This window comes from Oryzias latipes, chromosome 19 (genome assembly GCF_002234675.1).
Source record: "Oryzias latipes chromosome 19, ASM223467v1".
NCBI classification, from domain to species: Eukaryota; Metazoa; Chordata; class Actinopteri; order Beloniformes; family Adrianichthyidae; genus Oryzias; species Oryzias latipes.
The window spans coordinates 15,191,567-15,215,086 of NC_019877.2; the positions used below are offsets into that span (position 1 = coordinate 15,191,567).

Genomic DNA, 23,520 nt, shown 5'->3' on the forward strand with positions numbered 1-23,520 from the left:
TCTAAGCTTTGTCTTTTACAGCTCCTTTTTTAATATATGAAAGATTTGGCGTTGCGTAATTCTAGCCATGCACGAATCGCAAATGAGAATTTCTGCTTAATGATCAATTTTCAACCGATGTTCACTTCCATGTATTGTAATGTCACACTAAATTGCCGCATGTTTAGTGTGTAGAGCCCCAAAACGGACTTAAAAACGTAGTAACGCGTGAACATAAGAGTTTTGAACGCATTAGCAAAAAGGAGCATTTATATGTGTGGATCCAAATGCAGCAGGTTTATTAGATCAGATAAAAGTCCACAAAGCTACGTCAGCCAGGTAGGGGTCTGTAACAGGGATAAGATCATCCGAGGAGAGACAGGGTGGTCAGAGTCCAGGTGAGAGTCGGGGCAGGTGGCAGGCAAACAGAGTCAGAAACAGAAGATCAGATGCAATTACAGCGCTCAGTAAGGAAGGCAGAGTGGCACAAATAATACTTTGCACTGAGTGTGGCTCAGTGCAGTGCAAAGTATGCTGTGGTTGATGAACGAATGAGAGTCGGGTGTGCAGCATCCAGGAAGTGTGCGCTGGGGTTGCTGGGAGATGCAGTGTGGTCACCACTCTGGAGACAGTTCCTGATGGTGACCAGAGGAGGAGACAGAGGTCCTACTTCTGACAATGCGTAATTTACATAGACTTGTCAGTGAAAGTGGTCGCTCATCTTCACGTTTCCGAGCCCGGTGTGATTGTGGCATTACATGGTTGAAGGTTGGACTTATCATTCAAATACTCAAAATAATTTAGAATGGAATAAAATGTACTTACAAAATGTATATGGCACAGGTAATTAATAACGAACTGGAAGAATTTGTTTCAACAAGTTTTAGAGTGCTAATCAGAAGTCAGACTGTCCTGTTATGGGGTTGAATTTAAAACTAAGTCCCAAAGTATTTTTGGAAAAAGTTTTGGGATTTCATGTGAAAAAAACATTCTGAGAGGTTCAAATAGATCCATTACTCAGAAACACAATTTTTAGTGGTATATTATTTAAGAAACAAACGCGCATCGAATTCGTAAAATGGCTCAAAAAGGAAATGCATTAAAATAGCAGCAGTTTTTCTACTTAACTAAATGATTAAACTTTACAAACATAAGATAGTGACTTTAAAACCACTCTTAAGAGGTAAATGAACCCATGTTTGAATAAGTATAATAATGTATACATTTTCTGAGATATAACACTTACATGTTAAGAAAGAAACGCTTCTGTTAATTTATCTTAATTGCGCAGCTACAATCTTGTTCTAGTCAATAAATAAACAAACAGTAGATGTTTATCATTTATTTTTAGAGTTGATATTTAAGTAATATCTAAAGGAAACCATGAAGAAAAAAACAACGAAGCAGCAAAAGCCAGACACAAAATATTGGTAAAATATATATGTATTTATTTGTTTCCTCTTACAAAGAAATATTATGAATGCTCAATATTTATTCATCCAGAAACATCTGTACCCTTTTGCTCTTGAACAGTGAAAATTAATTACTTTGATGTAAATACCACAAAATAATTGATTTACATATCTTTCCCAGTTTTGTATATACAGATCGGCTTGTATACGTCATTTGTGAACAAGACAAGCATACTAGTTCTCAGTACAGGTTGACTAAAACTCAACCATAGCCAGAGCAGCATCATAGAATGGATCCATGTGTGCAACCATTTTCTTATGTATTCTTGATAATCCCCTTGAAAATATGACCAGAATTCATATGCAGTACTCCCATAAGTCGGAAAAAAGAATCTACTCCTTTAGAATGTAAAAACTTGATAAAAGAGGTCACCAATAAATGCCATTTCTAATCAAGCATTGCACAAAAGAGACAGGCAGGGAGATAAAGGCTTTTTCTTTCCAGAAATCTCAGCAAAGAATCACACATTAAAAGAAAAGTTTAACTGCCTCCATCTCCCTGCTGACAACTGTTAAATTGAAGTTTAATCAGGCAGTTCATTTCAACTTGAAAGCAAGAAAAATAGGATTGCTCTTTATCTATCTTTTATAACTCGAACTGGCTAATTATTTTGAACTGGTAAAGAGGCACAGCATTTTTTTTTTTTTTTACTTTAGGAAACTCGTCACAGTTTTATAGATCACCCTCTGTGAGCTTCATTTACATTCAGTCTGGGCTCTGCGTCAACACATAAAACCCTTCTCTGGATGTTGATAATCCCTTGCCATTATGCCTGCATTTATGTAATGGCCACAACGCCAGTCATGCATAGCACAGTGTCGCACAGAACTTTGTGGAGAACGCCGCTCCGTGCTTTTGTTAGTTGGTTTCTGCTCGCTGTAGAGCATTAACGTCAAAGCGCGATGGTCGCATATGTCTCTCCTGCATATCAAGAATTCAAGTACAAATACGAGAGACTAAATAATAAATTCAGGTTGCAGGAAAAAGGAAAAGTATGGAGATCAATCTTTTAAAACATGAAACACCTTAAAGTTAATTTCTTTTTGGCAACAAGCAGGGATTTGAAATCTGTAGTAGAAAGTGTGAATGTGATGAGGATGAATAAGGCATACACGATAAAAGCCATGGATGAGGACTCATGAAGTTTTCTGATGACACCAGAGGACAGACAGCTAAATCCTGCCTGAGGCTATTCATGCTGCGATCTGAGCATTTAAAACATCTTTTATTGTCTCATTGACTTCTTCAGAACATATGTCAGGTCTGGGCGGCTGCATTTCACTGAGGGGAAACCTCGTTGCAACTTTATGCACATTCTTGGGACCCGTGAAGGTTCTCATTCATCTAGGTGACCTTTTGTTGAAGTGAAGTCGGCGCTACTGGACTTGAAAATCTTATTCCTTGAAGCCCTTAAATTGACTCAACTTCAAAACATTTTTGGGGTCGATACGCCATGTCTGCTTCCAACAAAAGATTTCCATTTTAAGCTACCTTCACACTGGGCATGTGACGTGTATTCTTAAAAGTGTGTTTAGCAAATGGTGTTCAAACTGGACAAGTAGGGAGTGGTTTCTTCTTCTTGATCTTTTGCTAATGTTTACTATCAAATGTTAGCCACCTACAGTTGGAAAAAGCTTGACGTAAAATGTCAAAGCGTGTTGTGAATCTTGCTCCAGATGTATGACAGATTTAGCGTTATATAATTTTGTCTGGGCACCAACCACAATTATTAATTTCTCCTCCATAATCACTTTTTAAATCGTTGGCACTTTTGTTAATTAAAAGGGACACCATCCATACGTTACTACCAGTTACTACCCTGATTGGTCAAAATTCAACCTGGTTTGACTTTCATTGTGTGTTCAATAGCTGCATGTTTTGTATATAGAGCCCGAAAAAAAGAGTTTTGAACACCGAAGCGCAAAACACGCATTCACATAGACTTTTTTATTGAAAGTGGACGGTTGAACGCATGTTGCGGAGGGCAGCGTGAACGTCGCTTCAGTGTGAAACAAGGCACACACTGTTGTTGAGCTCCAGCTATCTGCTCTCAACAAATCAAAGGCCTCTGAAGGAAACTTGATTGAGACTTTGCACGACCTTTGAGCAGAGAGAACAGGGCATGAGCCTGGCTCAAAGCCAGCGCCGCTTCTGAATGAAGGGGCCTGATCGATCTGCCAGTTACCTTTCACCGATTAGCATAATGTTAACATGTGCTCTTATGTGGTCCGAGATGGGATTTAATGTTTGATGGATGCTTCATTCATTAAAACAGGCAGCAGGAGCACTGAGAGGGAAAAGGGCAGCTGTATACTTTAAGCATGAGTGACACAATGAGTATCAATTAGGTCTATTGATCAAGCCTTAATTGAGTGAAATGGGACATTAGAACTGCTTCTTGGGCTGATGAAAGGGATTTAAAGCTGGATTCTAACAGAGAATTTCACAAAAGAATGGCAGCAGCTATGATGCCTATGTAAATGAGGATGGGTTGATGCTCTACACTTCTCTGGAAGCACTCATTTTAGTGCTTTTCTTTTTCCAGCTCAGCTTTGACTTCAGCTGTTGTTGATTATCTGAATCAAGATGAGGAATGTTAAAAAGAAAAAAAAAACGTGGGTTAAACGTTATGTACAAATATGGTTAGGCAGCTCTGTGAATTAATTGCTTAAAAATAAAAATAAATAATAAAATAGATTTCTGTACATTTTACATATATCTCAATACCGCCATGTCTTGCGTTTGAATTACAGAGAAATAAAAAATGTACAACTTTAACAAAAAAAGTGTTTTGGGACTTTTACGTCAATCCCAGCCAAAATGATGTCCCGTCATCTGATAGAACTTCATATTGAAGGGTCTGTAGAAGTCCCGCAGCCTCTGTACCACCTCCGGATCAATGTTCGGATGAGTCCGTCCTTTGGTCTTCCCCAAGCAGTGTGGCTTGCTGCTGCCTTCTGCTTTCTTGAGGCACGGGAAACCCTTGGTCTGGTTGAAGTAGAAGTGTTTGTCTGTGATGATCCTCTTGAGGCCTAAGAAGTCCTGAACGCGACCCAGCTCTCCAGCCGGGTCACTGATCAAACGCTCGCCGCTGACAAACAGGATCTGCTCCATGGGGAAATACTGCAGCCAGTTGTCCAGGTGCTTGGCGTAGATACCGATCTGGATGGCGCTCCAGGAAGTGTCAATGAGCCCTGTAGTCCTGTTTTTGAAGGTGAGGCTCTCAAAAGAGGGAATGTCAGGCTTCTTAGACAATGTCTGTGTGTAGTCAGAGATAGCCCTAGTGACGGGGTCCCGCACTACCACGATTAACTTGGTGTCCCTGGACATGGCTGATATCCGTGCTGGAGCCTCTCTGGTCACAAAGTAGCTGGGGGTTTTCTCCATGGTGATCTGGCCCTCCAGGGTCTTCGGCATCAGCTCCCTAAAAAGAAAGAGAATTAAAGGTTAGGAGAAGGGTAAGATGGAGAAAGGTCTCGGATAATGTAATCAAGCTGATGGAGTGTACTGCGTTCTGCAATCAATGACTCACTGAGCCTGTTTAGCCTTATTACAGAGCTTGAAAACCTATTAGTGCAGGCAGCTCTCCAATGTCAACAATCTCACTCAGTCAGGAGATATCTCACTTTAAAAAAAAGAAAAGAACCCCTTAGAAAACCTTCATTTACTACACGATTATAGGGATATTTAGAAACATTATCCAAGTTCTGTTTAAACAAGTGAGGAATTAAAATCATGTGTTTTCCTAAAGCTAATCTGGCCATATGTTCCTCTTTTGGGATGAATCTCACCCACTTACATTAACGTGGCTTTCTAAAATTATTTTCCAAGCCCTTATTTCTCAAACCAGTCCAAGCTTTAATTCTCCTTTGATCATAAGAAAAAAAAAATCAAAGCCTTAGCCAATTTAGAGTGACGAATGGACAGATAGAAGAAAAGACAGTGAATTTTTTTGTTAAACCTAGAGCTGTTGGTTTATTTTAAGCTCATATAAAACTTAAAAGACTGATATTGTGTCTGCCAATTCTGGCCATCCCAAAAATAAGGAGACATGGGGGACAAACAAGCTTGACAATTGTAGAATCTCAGCCAAGTTATCAATGTATAAAGGAACAAATGGAGACTGCTATGTTTGGTGAATACAAGCCCCTGAAGGTTATTAGTGCAGTGGTCCCCGACATGGGACAGCTGGTACCAGGCGGCAGAGAAAAAAAAAAACAACCTACATTTTTATTTATAATCTGATTCTAGAAAATTACAGGATTTTCTGCACCACATTCAACTCATTCTTAACGCTTGTCAAGTCACTCTGTCATGTTTCTAAAATCCAACTGCTACTTTCCCAAAGCGGGACCTTTAAACTGAAACCTCTGAGCTAGCAAAGTTAACAAGAAACAAACATATTGGGAAAGGGTTAAGGCACTGAGAAGCCAATGAAGAAACAGAAGAAGAGTCCTCGACTTCAAAGATAAAAGGAAAGCTCCTCTTAACAGACAAAAAACAGGAGTCTTTACTCGAAACATGGATTTTTTGTGAAGCTATGGACACACTGGACATGTGACGCAAGTTCAGTAATGCACTAAACGCCAGTTCTTGAACACGCATTTAGCCCACTGTGTTCACACTGGATGAGCAGTGCATGTCCACCACCTACAGTTGGAAGACACTTAGTGCGAAACTTTGAAGCGTTGCAAATCTTGTAAATCCTGCTCCAGGCTTCTTCCTTTACGGTTCTTTTTCGATATATGATGGACTTGGTGTCATCTAATTTCTCCTCCACCTCCTCAGTTTTCAAACAGTTGGCACTTCTGTTAATTAAAGGGATGTCATCAATAAATCATTTATTAAACGTTTGACCTATTTAACTTTCAATTCACGTTTTGTACATAGAGCCTGAAAACATTTGTAGAAACTTGCATAGCTATGGGTGAATGCAAGAGTTTTGAACGCAGACGCCAGAAATGCTAATTTATGCGCGTTTACTTAAACTTTTCATCGAAAGTGCTCACGTGAACACGCGTTGCAGAGGGCAGTGTGAATATAGCTTGACAGTTGTTCCCTCACTCCACATATTAAATAAATAGTCCACTTCTTGTGAAAAAAGATTTAATACCAAAACTTAACAACATTTAAGTACTGTTATTTAATGTTCATTTCTGTCGTAAGTGACCATGGTATAAGCAGGAAAATGCTCTCCAAGGTGTCTATTATCAGAAATGACTAGGTTATATAAAGGCGTGAACTGTCCAAAGCAGAGCCCAGTCCAGGCTGGTCCGTGAAAATACTGTCTGACACTAAACCGCTCCGTGGCCTATAAGGTTGGGGACTGCAAATTTATTTTTGTATTCAAATGTGCTTCAATCTAGACATCAAAGGGTTATCTCAGACTTTATACTCAGTTATGAATCCAAGCCCTCTCCTTCTACCACATATTCCCCTTCTCCATTTCTTTATTGTTGTGATATCTCAACCAACAGCAGACTGACTAAAAAGAAATCAAACAACCAAGGCACTGAAAGTTGATCAGGTTTGTTGCAGCTTTTTTGATACAAAAGAGATCCTTTTATAATGACTAGAAAGGTTTAGATCAGCACTGTCTACACAAGCAGCACTTGAAAGTGGCTGGTTCCATAGAAAGTGAATGCGCTTTGCTCTCTCAGCATTAGGTTTCACAACTGGTGGCAAACCGCAAAGTCAAGATTATGGAGGAGCCGATAAGAGCTGTTTGACTGACATTGGGGGATATATCATCTTTCTCTGTCTGGGCTCTGGACCAGGAAGAAAACCAGCCTGAGTGATCTACATGGGATCAAATGCTTCTTTCAGATTCCCAGTGGACAGATAAGGGGTCAAATTTTGAACTGTACAACAGGTTATGTGAAAAGTAGCTTTTTTTTTTTACGCATTTAGCCTCGTGTGACAGCCAGACCAGACATCAGACTGGCTTTACCCTTCCGGCTGCCTGACACAAAGTCAGTGTAATGTGAGAAGGAAGCAGGTAATTGTCAGCAGAATTTGTTGCCTACTGCACGCTCTGCTCTGACAGCTCACCTGTTGCGCATTGCGTGTCAAGACAGACCATTTTTTAAAACGTGTTCGCCATAGCCTTCTGATTTTTGTGATCATCGTTTCATGATCAGTTAAAAATGGAAGGCTGTTTTAAATAATGTTGGAAAACTAAAGTAAATTGTGATCAATACACAAATAAGCATTAAAAAGAAAGATAACCAATGGCATCGATCTATCAGAGCACACACCAACTCTGTTGTACCCCTAAAGCCTGCTTTTGTTGTGAAAGCTTTTTAAGCTGAAGCAAACAAGGAATCTGGAAAGCTTCACCTGGACTGTTCAATACCTAGGTATTAATCTCTAAGTCACATTGGTTGAATGTTCGGCTAAACATGTCCTAGATCGCCTTTAACCCTTGTGCTATCTTAGATGACCCCACCCTTACATTGACGTGTTCTCCCTACCATGACAAAGGTGGATAAAGGTGGAAAGATTTCATGTAATCCATGGACACCAGTGAAGATCACAAATCATTGAAGAAAAAAGGTTCAGAGCACTGTCTAGTGGGTCTAGATGACCCAACTCCCAATGGTAAAAAGTGCTTAGGAAAGCACAAGGGATACTAAGAATCAGATGGTTCAAAATGAACCAATGTGAACATGACTATGAATCAGATCGTTGGTAAAATGAATCGTTACAACCTCAGCTATTCAGATGTCGCCGGCAACATCTTCACTGTTAAGCTTGTTAAATTATATTTTCAACTTGAGGTAAAAGAAAAAAAAAAAAGATGAAACGCTGGACACTTTCTTTGCAAGGTCTGGCACTACTCCACAAAATAATGCAAGAGCTGAAATCTAGTTCATGCCCATTAACACATGGTTAATTCATGCAATGCAGAGCTCGGTGCTCAAATTTGTGTGCAAAGAGTAGGAGAAAAAAAAAACATCAAATGGTGATGTCAAGTAACCAAGAAAATGAAATGGCATAAGTAGATTTGCATAATCCCAATTCACCATTAGTGATCTAATTATGATAGCATCACCCTGAATGCTGACATGTCAGAGCGGTGAAGGGAGCAAACAGGGGTGCAAGGCTGCCACTAGAATCTCACTAATGGACTGGTGAAATCAACACACTCAACGAACTCTGTGCATGCAAGAGCGTGGGGGATCCTGCAAACTGCAAACCAAACAACTTAAACGGTGCTGCACGTCGCCGATCTCTCGATGCACAATGGTGAGAGTGGTTGCAACCTTTTCGTCAACCCATGTGCCAAGATTCAAATAAAAAAAAGAGCCCCGAATTAAACTGAAAATGCTGCGCAGTCTAATCCGATTTCAATATGACAATACGGCATGGAGATGGGGAGGAGGCTGGAGTTACAATGTGACAGATTATGCTGATCCAAGCGAAGGGACTCCTCTTTTTAACAGCTAGTGTTGGGGGTTGCAGAAGCATAAAAAAAGGGGGACGGTGCGAAAGAAAATGGTGAGGAAGCCTTTTTTTTAAAAGCAGCAATGCCACAAGAAAAGATCTCCTCCTCCCCCCCACCCAAATAAAAAACCTCCACCTCTGACTTTACCCACTCAGGCTGCCAAAGGAGCAAATCAGGGTGTGAGAAGGGAGAAAAAGGAGAAGAAGAGGAGGGGAATTTTAGTGCGACAAGTAGCTCTTGCAGAAACAATGCCCATTATGTTCATTTTTGATTTATGAGGTGCTGCTTTTAAAGATCCCGTCAGCAAACAGGCAGTCCTGTGACACCGGCCTCTTCTTTTTCCCCTGCTTTTCTTTCAAAGTGAACCATTGTCCCTGACCACTGAGCAGGGCAGCGGTCAGGGCCGAGGGGCGGTGATGGGGGCAGGGTAGAGAGAGGGCAAGATAGAGGAGGAGGAAGGCTGGGAGGTGTGTGGGAGGGAGGGTCATCATTGGCAGCTGAGTGAAGCACTTCTTCATCCTTAAGAGAGGCCCTTTGGAGGGCTCTTGAGCAAAGCGTGTGCCAAAACTGTCCTCCAAACAACACCCTGTTCTCTTTAGATAACAGCGGCCCCTCAGGGTCCGGCTGTCTGCCGCGGCAACAATAATACTGTAAAGATCTAATATCATGACACAAACTTCCTTCCTTCCTTTGCTGGTGTGCTTTAGAACCTGCACCTTTACCCTCCAAGACTAATTCCATGTGGGAAGACGTGATAAGACAGAAGGCAGAGGCCCCTGTCAAACGGTTGCATTAAACGTGGGCAGGCGGAGAAGGCCTCTGGCCTGAGTTTTAAAGAGCCATCATCCCAGTAGATCTAAACGGGAGGCAGGAAACAGGTTATTTCTGTCTGATGCTTCCGCCTCCCCCCTGTCACTTTTGATGTGAAGATAAGGGGCTGCCACTGAGCCACCGTGTGTCACAGCATCCCAGACGAAACGACTAGTTTGCTCACAGACAAAAGGAAAAGCCTCACGTCTGTCGATTTTCGATCCGGAATGTTTTCAATTGTCTCACATGTCTGGTTGTTTGAAGGGGGAAAGATTTGAATCTCAAATTAGGGGTTTGTACATTTGAATGCGAGAAAATCAGAGGGCATTTTGTGTCAGCAGCGAAAGGAGGGTGGAGTTCACCATTTAGAGTTGGAGCCGTTTCCATGACTTCAAGACCCAAGTGAGGGCCATCTACCCGTGGGAGGTGACACCACCGAGGCGATCACAAACACCAAACAGTAAGCAAAGAAGCTCCAGGGTAAACTTACCTGTCACAATAAAGCAAGATCAGAGAAGCAAACACATCCCAATCCCAGAAATCCAGGACTTTGAACAGCATGTTTTAGCCATTTTAGTTCACTCTTTTCTGATCCAGGTTTGACGTAACAAGTGCAAAGAGGGAGGATAAAAAGTGGGAGAAAAAAATGCTAAAAGTTCTCTGAGTTCCCTTTTTCTCCAGCTGCTCCTAACCACAGACTTTTCTCAAACTGATGTGATGGACTTTTTCAGAAAAAGGCTTTATTTATTTTTGGGTCGTTAAAGACCCACTCTAATGAAAATAGTGTTTTGGGTGTTTTAAAACATGATCTTGTGGCTTTTTTTCTAATGATGGAGGACAAATATTAGGAAAATTAAGCTTACAATTGCATGCTCCGAGCTCTCAGCAACGGGGAGGGAAAGGGGGCGGGGATGCTCCTCGCCAACAGTCCCGCCCATAACTCAGATATGAATTTCTAATGACCTTCGGCCACTCTGCAGACACTATGACCAAGAAAATGACGTTTTCATTTTGGATAAAAATGTAAAAATTATAATTTAAAGACCACTGGGAACTTTTTGTACTTAAATCAAAAGATGATTGGAGTGGGACTTTAAAGCAAAGTTGTGCTCATTAGTGGACATCAGTACAGAAAAGGACCAGGTTTAAAAATATATATTATTTTCATTAAAATCAATATTCAGGTATTAAATGAAATGAATTCACAAAATCTACCCACTTGGCTGTTTGATTCAATAACCTTTCTAATGATAATGATGATGTTCAATAAGCTCTTTTGTAGAGATATCATTGCTTTGGTGAAGTCCTTCACTTGGAGCTTTTTGACACTTCATTTCCTGACAAGACAAACCGTTTACCTATTAAAGTGAGGTTTCTCCCCCCAAAAGGGGACCCTGCCTTCTTGGTTCACTCTAAAAGTAGTGTTATAAACTTCTGTGTCTGCATACAGATTTCACTGCTGATGGGATTGTCCACTGATTGCAGGAATGCTTCAAATTACCAAATGTGGTGTTACTGGGAACTCTGGTGGTAATGGAAGCCCTTCCAAATCCTCAGCTCAAATGAAGAATTCCGACTGGCCTAGTATGAAAACTGGATGACGTAGTGTGTCAGAACGTCATCGTATTCTTCCTAACTGAGCAACTGAACTGAGTCATTTTTTGGGGTTTCTTAAAATCTTTCTATAAAGTCCTAAAACTCATCAAAAGAAACACCAATCTTGAAGTTGGACAACTTGTTAACAAAGGCCAAATCTTTCCATTTTTATGAGTAGAGAACCTGCTACAAGTAAAAAAGTCAAAACACACATTTTTCTTTGGGGGTAAAAAAAAAAAGGAAAGAAAAAAAGTCTGTTAGAAGGAAATGATCCAGATCTCCAAAGCAGTCCGTTGACACTGAGCTATCCAAACTCTGAGATTGCTTAATGAAAGCAGCTCCCAGACCCCTGAACTCCTTCCAGGAGCTGCAACATGTCAGAGCAGCCTGGGAATCCACTGACCCTCCGCGTAAACACAACGGCTAACCCAAAAAATGCAACTCGCTAGGCCATCATTTGTCTCTGAACCAGGGAGTTCCAGTCAGCGCAGTGCCTCAAACTGCCCCGAGTACAAGCCTGCATATGAGAGGGGGGAGTTTATGGCAGACATCATGAATCAATAGGAATGAGAGCAGGCGTCAAGCGCTGTGGTCACAGTCCATCCAGTCTGGGCTCAAACCCAGCCAGTATCACACAACAGCAAGACAGAAAAAAAAATAAACAAACCAAAACATGAAATGACTGCATGTCAGCTCCCTTCTGTGAAAACACTTCCTGAGATGTTCCCCTTTGACTCTGTCGTAGTTGCCTCATGATAGACAGCACCATGGTTGCACGACTATCATGTTTTTATTATAATCTCTAAAAATTTTCTTTTCAAGTGACTTTGGGTCCGGACTGAAACCACAATGGCTTGCGACCGTATGCCCTAGTCACACAACTGGACCAGGGGTTGAACCAAACAGGTGGTGTGGGTTTTTGGGTAGAGGGTCACATTGAGGAGCGGACGGATTTTAAGAGGAGCACAGGTTTGTCTTGCAGTTGCCTTGAGACTCATGACGTAACACCAGTAACCCCATCATGAAAATGGAACGTACGATTATCCCTGTGAAGTATAATATAAGTTACACATACTTTTGCTCCAAAGCTTTCTCTGGAGCGAAACACCGTCTATGCATGACGTTAAATCAGAGCAGTAGTGACACACGATCGGAATGAACTGCTTACATGCGCAACAATCGGATCAACAATCAGCATCACCCATCTATCTCGATCGGAAAGAAATTTTGATCCGAACGGCGTGTTTACATGACACATTTTTCTTCCGGTCAAGCGTTCTTTCCGATTACTTTTGTCCATGTAAACGCAGCTACTGACTCCTTACTGACCATGCGCAACTGCTGCATGCACAGGGTGTGCACTTGATATCTAAGTGCACCAGTAGGGTACCCATAGGATGTCAACACAGACTTCACTATGATTGCCTAATTTCCTCATTTTTAAGACCCAGACCACATGCAACGGATGTGCAAGGAGCGTGCATTTTTCACTTTAAATGCACTAACTTGTGCAGTGTGCAGGATTTGGAGGGTTGAAAAAAGGAAAAATCCACATGATGTGCCAGCGTCTCACCTACTTCACCCATACTCACCCTTGCATGTTGTTTAAGTGTTTGCTACGATCTGTCAACCGCAGCGTGACCATGGTAAAAAATGTGCATGAACATTTATGCCCCACAGGTTAATAACCGAGCTACCTACAACTTTGATATTTCTTGTGACCCCACTTGCATATAGATTTGCCTGCAGACAGCCTATACCCAACCGTAAGGGCAGTTCAGACTAAGGCAATAGATGGCTGCCTAGGATTACTGAGAAAAGAATGCCGGAGAGCCCACCATGTGACATAAATAAAACAGGGGAGTCTGTGAAAAGGATGGTGCAAATCAGAAAACAACAAGACCTCCTCTCCGTCCCCTCATGAATTGAGACTGAGTATTCCCTCAGAAGTGCAGAGCTTTATTCCTTTCGATTCTAAGGAATTGCTCTGAAAGTTTTGCTTATCTGACAGAATTTTGCCAATTTGATCAACGAATGATGCAGGACAAATGACTGGATGCTGATAGAACAGGCGAGGCCGTTGTGGAGTTGAAGTCCACTAGAACTGTGATTAGTCGCGGAGTTTGTTCAGCGCTGATAATCCTCTCTAATCAGCGTGTTTGCTGAAGGTGTTAGTCCAGAGCTGGCCTCAAATTCCTCCACTCCATCAGCATCAGGGTGCGACTGACTGACAGCCAGAGCCAAATCAACTGATGAACTGCAACAAGCGAATAGCTAAGACAATAGGAGCTGCAGACTAGCGTTTTTGCGAGCTGTTTGGGTGTGCGAACGTTTTCAGGGTGTGAAGACAAAACCGGGCTGTCTGGCTGATTTCCTGACACTTGACATGCACCAGGAGGCACATGACTCCTTGATCTAGCTGCAGCAAAGATGAATAAAAGATGAAAAAGACTCCAGGAGAACATACACGCCACCACCCCCACTCCCCAGGCGCACGGAGTCGGAGCAAGCTGCTTTGCATCCTGTTTGAATTGGCTGTCACCCGTAACTGCCTGCACACCTTTTAGAAAACAGGTGAACTGCATTGTGTGCTGCAAGAGAGGGGATTTCCTTCCTACTGTATGTCACTCCCCTGCGTGTTGGAGTTATTATTTAGCCCCCATTACTCATCCTCCAGCTGTCGTTGCAGGTTAATGCTTTACAAATTCCTCAAGACAGCCTGACAGCCAACATATAATTAGCGTTAATAGGTGAGACAGCTCCAGTGACAATTAACCTGCACCTTTCAGGGGTGGAAAGAGTGGCGTGAGCATTCCTCCGGTAATTCTACTCCTTTCTTTGAATTTGAGCCTTCTTCAGATCATACCTGTGAAGACAACAAAACTCTTTTGTCTCCCGTGTCTGCACTTGACGCACAACATTTCCGCAGTGGCTAAAATATATTTCCATCACACAGCTGCAGCACAAATCAACACAAGAAGCCACAGATTGAGCAGCGATTCGAAAGAAAATAACATTTTCGAATGTTTTAGTGGAGGACAAATGAATCATGTTTTGATAAATCAAACAGCAAAACTAAAGACAAACATGGCTAAGTTGGTGAACATGTTAATGAACCTAATATCCGCTTGTGTGTGTACATTTTTCAAGACAAAGTAATGTTGTATACAAGTGTATTTTTGCATGAAAAACAAGTCATGAAACTTTTTTTATTTTTTTTATTTTTTATGATTTTAAAAGTTAAACCCCAACAATTTATGCCCTGAAAAAGACCAAAAAAATCAATGAACGCGTTTTCCGTACAATGGAGCAAACAAAACTATAAGCTTCGTTTAGCAAAACAAAGGAGTCAGCAATTAGTTTATCAGTCAGACCATATTAACTGTGTTTACAGTAACTCTAGAACTTGTTTGTAACACGCTACATGTTAGCCACGTTAGAAGCATTGGCCATGTTAGCATATTCACAATAGCTGTAACTCCCAACCTTGTTTGCATCAAATACAATAACAAACTGATACAGCCGAAACAACGTTACTGTGACTGCGCTAATTCAATTCCCAACATTGATCGTCCGACATCGCTACAAATGAGCTGCGTTAACTTATTTATGACAACACACAACTATGTTAAAAAAAACAGCCCAATACCGCAAAAAAATGTGTTACTGGGAATACACTAACCTTGTTAGTAACACGTAAAAATAAACAGTCTGACAGCGCTAGACATTAGTGTATTTACAGCAACATCCAACTTTGTTTGCAACCCTTAGAAATAATAGACGGACATTTTGACACAGCGCCTTGTACCTCTTAAAATGGCTTCAACATCAGTATACACAACCATTTGCAAGGTGGAGCGCCTTACATAGGACACATTGTTGTTTTTTTGAAGACTTTTACATCCTCCTCATACAGTAAACTGAAAACTGAATGTTTGATTCTTCTTTTTGCTTGTATTCAGTTGCAATTGGTTTTTAATGTACTGGAACCTACCAATTTGTTTTCTCTTGTACTCTATTTTATTGAAACTAAACCAGGAATGGCTTAAGAGGAGTTTAAGATTTAGAAGAGAAATCTTTCTTTTTTATCTTTGGGAGAATTCTTTTTTTTTTCTTCAAATTTATTTTAAGGACTAAACTTCATTTACATGTTGGGTACATTTTTTTTAAGTGCACACATATTCACTCAATTTTGGAAAAACCTAAACTGCTCCATCTTTAATAAAATAGCAACTTTTACACTTAAACATTTACACTTAAAATTTTAAAAAGAAACATTTAAATTCCCAGTTTGTCCTAGCAAAAATGAAGTCTGGATATTCTCCAACTTAATCCAAAAAATGTATCCAGCTCGGAATTTCTACTTTTTGTTCCCCTTTCAACCAGAAATAGTTTAACCCATTTGCATATTTTGCTGAGATTAGGAAACGTTTGATGAAGATAACTAAGATAAATAAATTCTCTCTGGTTCTCTCTGAACCAGATAGATATTTTATTAATTTCCCGTCTACTGATCACTGTTTTTCTTCTAAAACAATTGCCGAATTTACACCACAAATGTCTAAAATGTCGTGTAGAGGCACTCACTCCCATTGCTCCCCCAGAGGTGCTCCTATTTGCACAGCTCTTTAGCCGGGGTTCTTCCCCTCCTTAACCCTGGCAAACTAATCACTGCTGGTTGACGTAAAATCTATAACAGAGCTCCGGCGTGGGAATGCCATTACCCCACCATAAACTCTTTTGGCAAGTGTCTGGATGTAACTAACATTCATTTACAGTGTATGTTGACGTGCCACACTCTAGCTTTAAGTGATCCCAGTGAAACACAGCCATAAATTTAATACTTATGCAGGAGTTGGGTTAAATTTGTACATTTAGAAAGCTTATGAACACACTTTAACCCTATAAAGGCAACTATAGCAAAGAATTGATGGAAAATTGTTTTTGTTTTTTCATTAAGAGATTTTTAAAACACTTTGATGATACCCAGACAAAAAATGTTAGTTTAAGGGTGTATTCAGACTGGGAAAACGGATAATTCCGGACCCAGTCTGCTTAATTTGGTCTGGATCGAGTTCTAAACCTTGCATTTGGTCTGCATTCAGACAGCAGTTAAGGGGACTTTCCTGTTCCGGAGTAAAGTTTGTAAACAAGTGACATATGACTAAAGGTCTCTTCATTCATTTGTCAGGAATTATGAGGGTGGGACAAAGTAACTGGTGGCAGAAATTATCAATAATTAAGTTCCTTTTAGTTCATTCAAACTTCATCTTTCTCTCACAGTTTTAAACGCATGTATCAATGTTACTCTACGTCAGCAAAAGCAGACCAAATGTGTCCAGTCTGAATACACCCTAAGATGTAAAAATATTAGGATGCATGTTCAGGAAAAAAAGACCTTATTTACACACTGTCTCAAAGTTGATTCTCTCACTTTTAACATAGTTTAACTGTATTATTAACACATAATTATTAGGTAATTTAATATTCCTTTAATACATCAATTAATTAAAGAAAACAATAGATGTGTTATTTTCAACATAAAGTTTAAGATAATTTACATAACTCTTGCCTTTGAGAGTTATGACCAGGAAAAGCCCTTCTACTGCCTCTAGTGGAAAGATTATGAACTACAGGGCAGACAATTTGAAATAGTTTATATCTAATGGGTTTTTAGGAAAGTTTGGATCATGCTAATGAGATCTTAAATATGATACAAATGTTGATATAGGGTTAAAGCACTTCTATCAATTTAGCTTCTAAATAGGGGGTATACCAAGCATTGTTATTGTCTTTTTAATTGTCATAAAATTAACATTATTCTAGTGTGCTTGGGGGTGAAGTGTCCATATTCATTTGGGATTTGTCACATTTGAATAAAGCAAACCAGTTTAAAAGTTTAACTGCTAAAAATGACAGAAAAAACACATGTGCTGCCATCGAAAGTGGAGTGTGTCCAGCTTGTCGAGTCAAGCTGAAGAGTTTTGCCAGCACTTATGAGGGAAAAACCCGACGGCACGAGGAGAGTACATCTAAATGGAGGGGACGACCGTGGCCCAGCGAGGTGCCCGCAGAGGACTCGCAGCGTTTAATGAGCTCTGCTCTTTCCCTGCCAGGCTAATGTAAAGCTCAGGGGAGCGGCGGTGGCGCTCTCCGTCTGTGTGTGCTCTCCCACAGGCTGAGGCCCTCTCCAACACCCTAATGGCCACCTCTGGGACTCCATACGTGGAACAAGTGCAGCTTTTGCAGCTTTAGCGTCAATGTTTTCTGCTCTTCTTAGCTTCCTCTTTTTCCCAGGAAAGCATACATAGCACAAAATAGAAAACGGCATCTGTCCAATTAAGCAAGGAGTGTTTAAACAGCAGCAATGATCGACCATTAAACCCTAGAGGGAGGATGTCTGGTTCTGCTCTGACTTGTAGAACAAGGTCTAAATTATCACCTCATTATAAAAGCTCCTGATTTACACTTTGCAGATTGGCGGGGGTAGTTTCTTGTTGTTGTTTATTTTATTTTTTAATGAGACAGTCTTTTTTTAATAGAGGATGAGCCGCAAACGTTTACTGTAGCGTTAACTTCCTGTTTTTTCTTTTTCTTTAACAGTTGCTTGACTGGTCATATTGTCTCTACTGATGTGCCACTGGACACCCGCAGAAGGAGGGCTGAGGGGGCGACAAAGTGCTGCCACTCCCTTCTCCACAGGCCTCCCCTTTCACTATTAACCGCTTGTAATTTGCGCCTGAAAGCTGTCTTTTCCTCTGTTCCTCCACCCACATGGGCCACGCCAGCTTAGGCAGGAGGAAGGAGCGGAGGACAGAGCGCTCGCCTTTACGCTGACCGACTAAAGCGAGTCAGTGGTCAGTGAGGCCTGCAGTTGGATCCTCGCCGGACTGGACAAACAGACCGTGAGGTGTGACACTTTTCTTACACATCAGCGGCACAAACGCACAGCTGCTTGGTGGAGTGTTTCTTGGGAGATTGTAGAATGATATCCGAGGAAGGAACTGGAAGTGGAAGATTTAATGAGAGGATGTGAACCTGCTGTCAGCTGCACGGTTGGCTGACCAGGGACTACCAGGAATCATAGAGGCAAAGAAGGAGCCGGAATATTGAATCTTGTGAATGGAGTGTTTTTCCCCGAACGACTGGATAAAACCGAATCCTCCTGGAAGATATGGTGACGCTTTAAAGTCCCACTTTGATCATCTTTTGATTTATTTTAAGAGAGTTCCCAGTAGTCTTTTAATTATGATGATGCTTTTTTAGGCAAAATCAAAAAATGCCTGTCGTTTTCTAGGACATAGTTTCTGCAGAGCGGCAGTAGATCATTAAATTCTCCTCTTGAGTTGTGGGTGGGACAACTCTGCCCCCACTTCCCCTCCCCACCGCTGGGAGCTCTCTGTTTACACCCTCTCTCACTAGCCTACAGCCCCTAGCTAACATTAGTGGCGCAACAAAAATGGGGTCGAATATTGCAGCCATCCGGTCGTACAGTTCTGAGCCAGATGCCAGCTCAGACAAGGAAAACTAAGACGTAGACGGATCTAGTCATCTAAATGGATGCATCGGAATGGAGCAGAGCATGGAGATGGGGCCTGCCCATTGAAGTTTCCAATCTTTTTCAAACTGCATTATTTCATCCTCTTCTGATTCCCAACAATTTGAACAAAGAAATACTCAGAAAGGTCATTTTAAGTCATTTTAATTATATATTTCCTCCATTACAGAACATGTTAAAAACACCCAAAACACATTTTCTTTATCGAATTGGGTCTTTGAGAGCTGAGCTGATAAAACCCCCAGCGGGGCTGCAGCTTCCTGCAGATGGTCAGCACAGACTCAGACGTGGTTCTGACCCCATCAAGGGCCCTTAACCCATCTCTACACATTACGTCCAAACACGCTTGACTAATCAATACTGGCCATCCCAGAGGAGTTAGGCCACGTTTGTATACAGTGTTTGAGCGCTTCAGTTTCCTGTGGCTGCAGATGAAGATTATTACTGCCCCCACAGCTGAGCCTTACCGAAACATCCATTAAAAGACACACCTCTGCGCACCCGCCGACTTCCCACAATGTATGCAAACACCAGCAGCTCGTGTTTAGTTGGCTTGGTGCCTTTCACTGACACTCTATAGAACCAGGTGGCCTCTGCAGCCATTGAAAGGGGAAGGAAGGAGGGTGAGGTCAGCGGCGGTGCGGAGCGGACGGGTCACCTCCGTGGAAATGGGAGTCCTCCTGCGGTGAGCAGATAAAAGGACGCGCACCCATCCAGAACTGTCCTCAGCGTGGCCCGGAGCTGCAGCCCCACACACACCCTCACACACTACCAGTGGGGGGGGGGGGGGGGGGGTTAAAAATGCCACAGACTTCCGGAAAATTCTGATAGTGGAACAAGATTTTTTTTTTCCTTCTTTTGCAACAATGACCCAGTTGTGCCTTTTGTAGCTTTCAAAGCAGCTTCTTCTGATGCTGCTTTGAGATTTTGTTTTCCCTCTGAGTTTATCGCAGTTTGAATACAAAGGCGGAGCAGAGACATCCTGATTCAGGACGGAGTCTACAGACATGTTGTCTACAGTCTGCACTATTAAAGCAGGTGTGACACATGCTTTTCTAATATTCCCCACATCTATGCTTAAAAAAAAAGGCAGATTAAAGACCTTTGAGTTGCATCCAATTTAACCAGATCATCAAGTTAACCTTTTGGCCCATCTCTCACTTTATAGTCCATTCAGAAATAACTATAGAAACAAATGAAACCTTTGATTTAATCCAAAAATGTTCATACATCCATATTGAGACAACGTATCAGTAGTTTTTAACATAAATAATACAAAAAATGGTTTTGAGCCTCTTTTTTCTTTTCACATACTTTTTATTTGATAGTTTTCATCTTTTTTTTATTTCACTTTTTCATTTCATGGAATTGCATTTTTTAAGCATTGAAATTAAAATTACCCACAATTTCTGAAGTTTCTGCACCATGAGAAGCTTCCACTGCAGCAGATGAAAGGTGTGCAGATGAAGAGCACCTTTTATCATCAGATAACAGAAGTTTTACTTTTGTTGCATCATAAAACTGTTGCAGCAACTAAATATCCCAGTTCAGTCCCTCCGACTCTGTGTGTGTTTGTTCCTTCAGGCTGGTTCATGCATGACCTCACTGTGAAAATGTCTACCTCCAGTTATAAGGACCCCCCCTCAGTGAAAAACATGAATCATGCGTTTGTCTTTGGCACAAGTAAAAACTGTCAAAGTGCATCAGAAATCCACAATGAGACGCGTTTTTTTCTTTTATTTTGAAGCTCCTCTTTCAGGCCGCTTCCTCCTCTCTTCTCTCCTCTCTATGGCTGCATTTATTTGCCGGAATTCCAGCTCTACGTGAGCGTCTCTTTTTTTTAGGGGGGATGGAAGCTGTTTATGCAAACGAACAAACACGGGAAAATTTGTTACACAACCTGGACATGAACAAACTGTCTCTATGAATGATCTTTGACAGAATTTGAGTCTGGAAAATTCCACTTTTCCCTCCAAAGTCATCTCCAGGAACTGGTCCTAATGGGACGGTTAAAAGGATAAGTAATAAATAAGGTATGATCTCCTTCTTATGTACATCCTCACTACACAAAATGATTTTTTTTTCTCCTTCACTTGGGACCACTAAAACCATCTGTTTTAATGAAACACGCATTTCTGACAGTAGTTCCCCCCATAAAAGTTTGACATGACTAAATTTACTGTTCCCTAAATGCAACTTGAGAGAAAGAAAAAATTAGAAGCTGCACTTTTAGCTCGACACGTTAAAATCACAAAAAATGCCCTGGCTCAGGTTATGTGAAATGTCTTTTCATTTGAAGGGGAAGTTGTAAAACCATCTCTCTTTACATTTTTTGTTTTGTTTTTCATGGTTGACTTTGGTGGTACATTACAGGCTCCACCCCTTTCAAATCTGAACTTCAAGAAGTCCGTTGATTTAGGAAATAAAACACAGAAAAGGCCTACAAAAGTCACCGACTTGACAACATCCGTAAAACTCAACCGTTGAAATCGAGTTGCAAGTCAACACATTTTTGCACCCAAAGCTGTCCATGAATGAACTTCCAACAGGGTTTAAAACCAGATTATGAAAATCAGCCTCGTCTAATCAACCATCAAATGAAACCAAAAGCCTCCAACTCTGGTGGAAGATTTGCAAAACACCAAAGGAACCACTTCCATTCCATTTAACGAGGCTGCATGTTGTGAGCATTCAGCTGCGATGATGAAGCTCAACAGTTCCTCCACTCATTATATTAGCACTTTGTGATGGAAATGAGCGAGGTAAAGTTAGTTTATCAAGCTCTGAAGACTTTAAATGGGTTTCTTCTCTGAAGGCCTCTCGCTTTTGTCTTGTAGATCCCCTTCTCTGGGGGCAGTTGACATAAGAATGCTTGAACTACATAGAGCCTGTTAGATATGGAAACATTTTGAGCTTAATCTGGACAAATACAACTTTTTTTTTCCACCATTATATCTTTTTGGTACATTTATTATTTTACATCATCGTTTTTTTTACTTTAAAAAAAAAGGTTAATAATTTAGTAGATTGTTGTTGTAGTTTTTTTAATGGTAACATGACCACCCATTAATTAAAAAAAAAAAATCATATTCTGATGATAAAAACTGTAATTTGAAGGGTCGCTAGGCTGCAGTGTTGCTGTGTGTCCGACAGAGATCACTGCGCATGCAGAAGCAGCCAGGCCCGTGCGCACAGCTCTCCAAACCTCACTTTTACGCACGAAGAATTTTTAAATAAAGAACGATTTGACGCGATAGGGGACAAAAAATGACGTGTGCAAGAAACTTTAAAGCAGATTAAAAATATGCACACCTTCATTATAATAAAAATTCAGTGGGGTTATGACTGAAAGAGAGGAACCTTTACAAGATCAATTAGCGTAAACGTTGAGTTTATTGGAATATTTTGCATTCCACTGCTAGAATAAAAAGCCTGAAGATGATCTGGAATGAAGCTGCTTTGCTGCACTAAATTTCATTTGAAGAGAGTTGTGTTTAAATGAAAGTTTACCTGTACCACTCCAGTCCGTTGTCGTAGTTGCGGTCGAAAAAGTGCGGCTCCGCTCCCACGGCCCTGATGTCGGGATGAACCCGCAGGAACTCCAGCAGAGCCCGAGTGCCTCCCTTCTTCACCCCGATGATGATCGCCTGCGGCAGCTTCTTGCTCCCGGAGCCGTTGGAAAAGCTGGACAGGGCGCTGGGGTCCGGGGCTCTCTGCTCCCCGGCGCGCATCTCCTCCTCCCAGTCCTCCAGCCGGTCCGCCTCGTTGTTGAGCAGGTCCCGGGACGCGGCGGTCCTCACGGACGGCTCCTCGTAGTCGCTCTCCACATCCTCCCACGGCTGCGGTTTAGCGAGCAGGCGGGAGACGAGGTCCGCGCCGCCGCTCTCGGTCCTCCTGCCCACCGCCGTGCCGGTCTCCTTGCCCACCAAGACACTTGGCATGGTGGAGCAGTGGCCCACGCACGAGTACAGCATGTAGACCCAGACTAAAAACATGATGCCGAGCACTACAAGTTTCTTTTTCACTGGGCTGGACCACAAGGCATACAGACTGTGACAAAGCAGGCTATATTCCATAAGCCTTTCGGGGGGAAATCGTCTCCCAGCGGCGCATTTTGCCAAACTCACTCCCGGCGACACCTCCGCAGAATTAAAAACATATTTAAAAAACAAGCTAGTAGCATAACAAATCACAGGAAAAAAATGTATTGAATACAATTATTAAATAACGATAACTAAAAAACATGAAGCTAGTATTATTAACAATAATTTAGGGGGAATATTGTTCCTATTCCTAAAGAGAAATTCACTCCGCCACTCCGTGAAGGTTCATCTCAGGTTTGTCAGCCCCGCCACTCGAGCCGCGCGGGTTATACAGTGACACCAAACGAGTGACACCGCCAGCAGCCAATAGCAGCACAGACATTAAATGGCAGCAGGTTTGTTGATACGGGAAAGCCAATCAGAGGAGAGATTGGGCGGTGCTAGCCGTGGGATCCTCGGTATGGAAATGAGACGCGCGTGCCGGACTCTGTGGAGTTTGGAAAAATAAATTTGATTTTTAAACATTAACAGAGAATTCTGCGAATTCCCGCGGATGAAAACGGTTCATGTAGGTTCAAACAAGACAAATGGTCTTTTTTGGAATCTTTAGGCAA

General features: G+C 41.6%; 1 protein-coding gene across 1 annotated transcript; it reads right to left on the minus strand.

The window, feature by feature from the left end:
- Positions 1-1,404: 1,404 nt before the first annotated feature.
- Positions 1,405-23,198, minus strand: LOC101161194 (heparan sulfate glucosamine 3-O-sulfotransferase 3B1). The gene is made up of 2 exons (XM_020711996.2): positions 22,374-23,198; positions 1,405-4,876 (listed from the first exon to the last, which is right to left on the minus strand). The coding sequence occupies exons 1-2, from the start codon at positions 22,937-22,939 to the stop codon at positions 4,258-4,260; spliced, it is 1,185 nt and encodes a 394-aa protein (XP_020567655.1). The 5' UTR covers positions 22,940-23,198; the 3' UTR covers positions 1,405-4,257.
- Between the last annotated feature and the right edge of the window lie 322 nt (positions 23,199-23,520).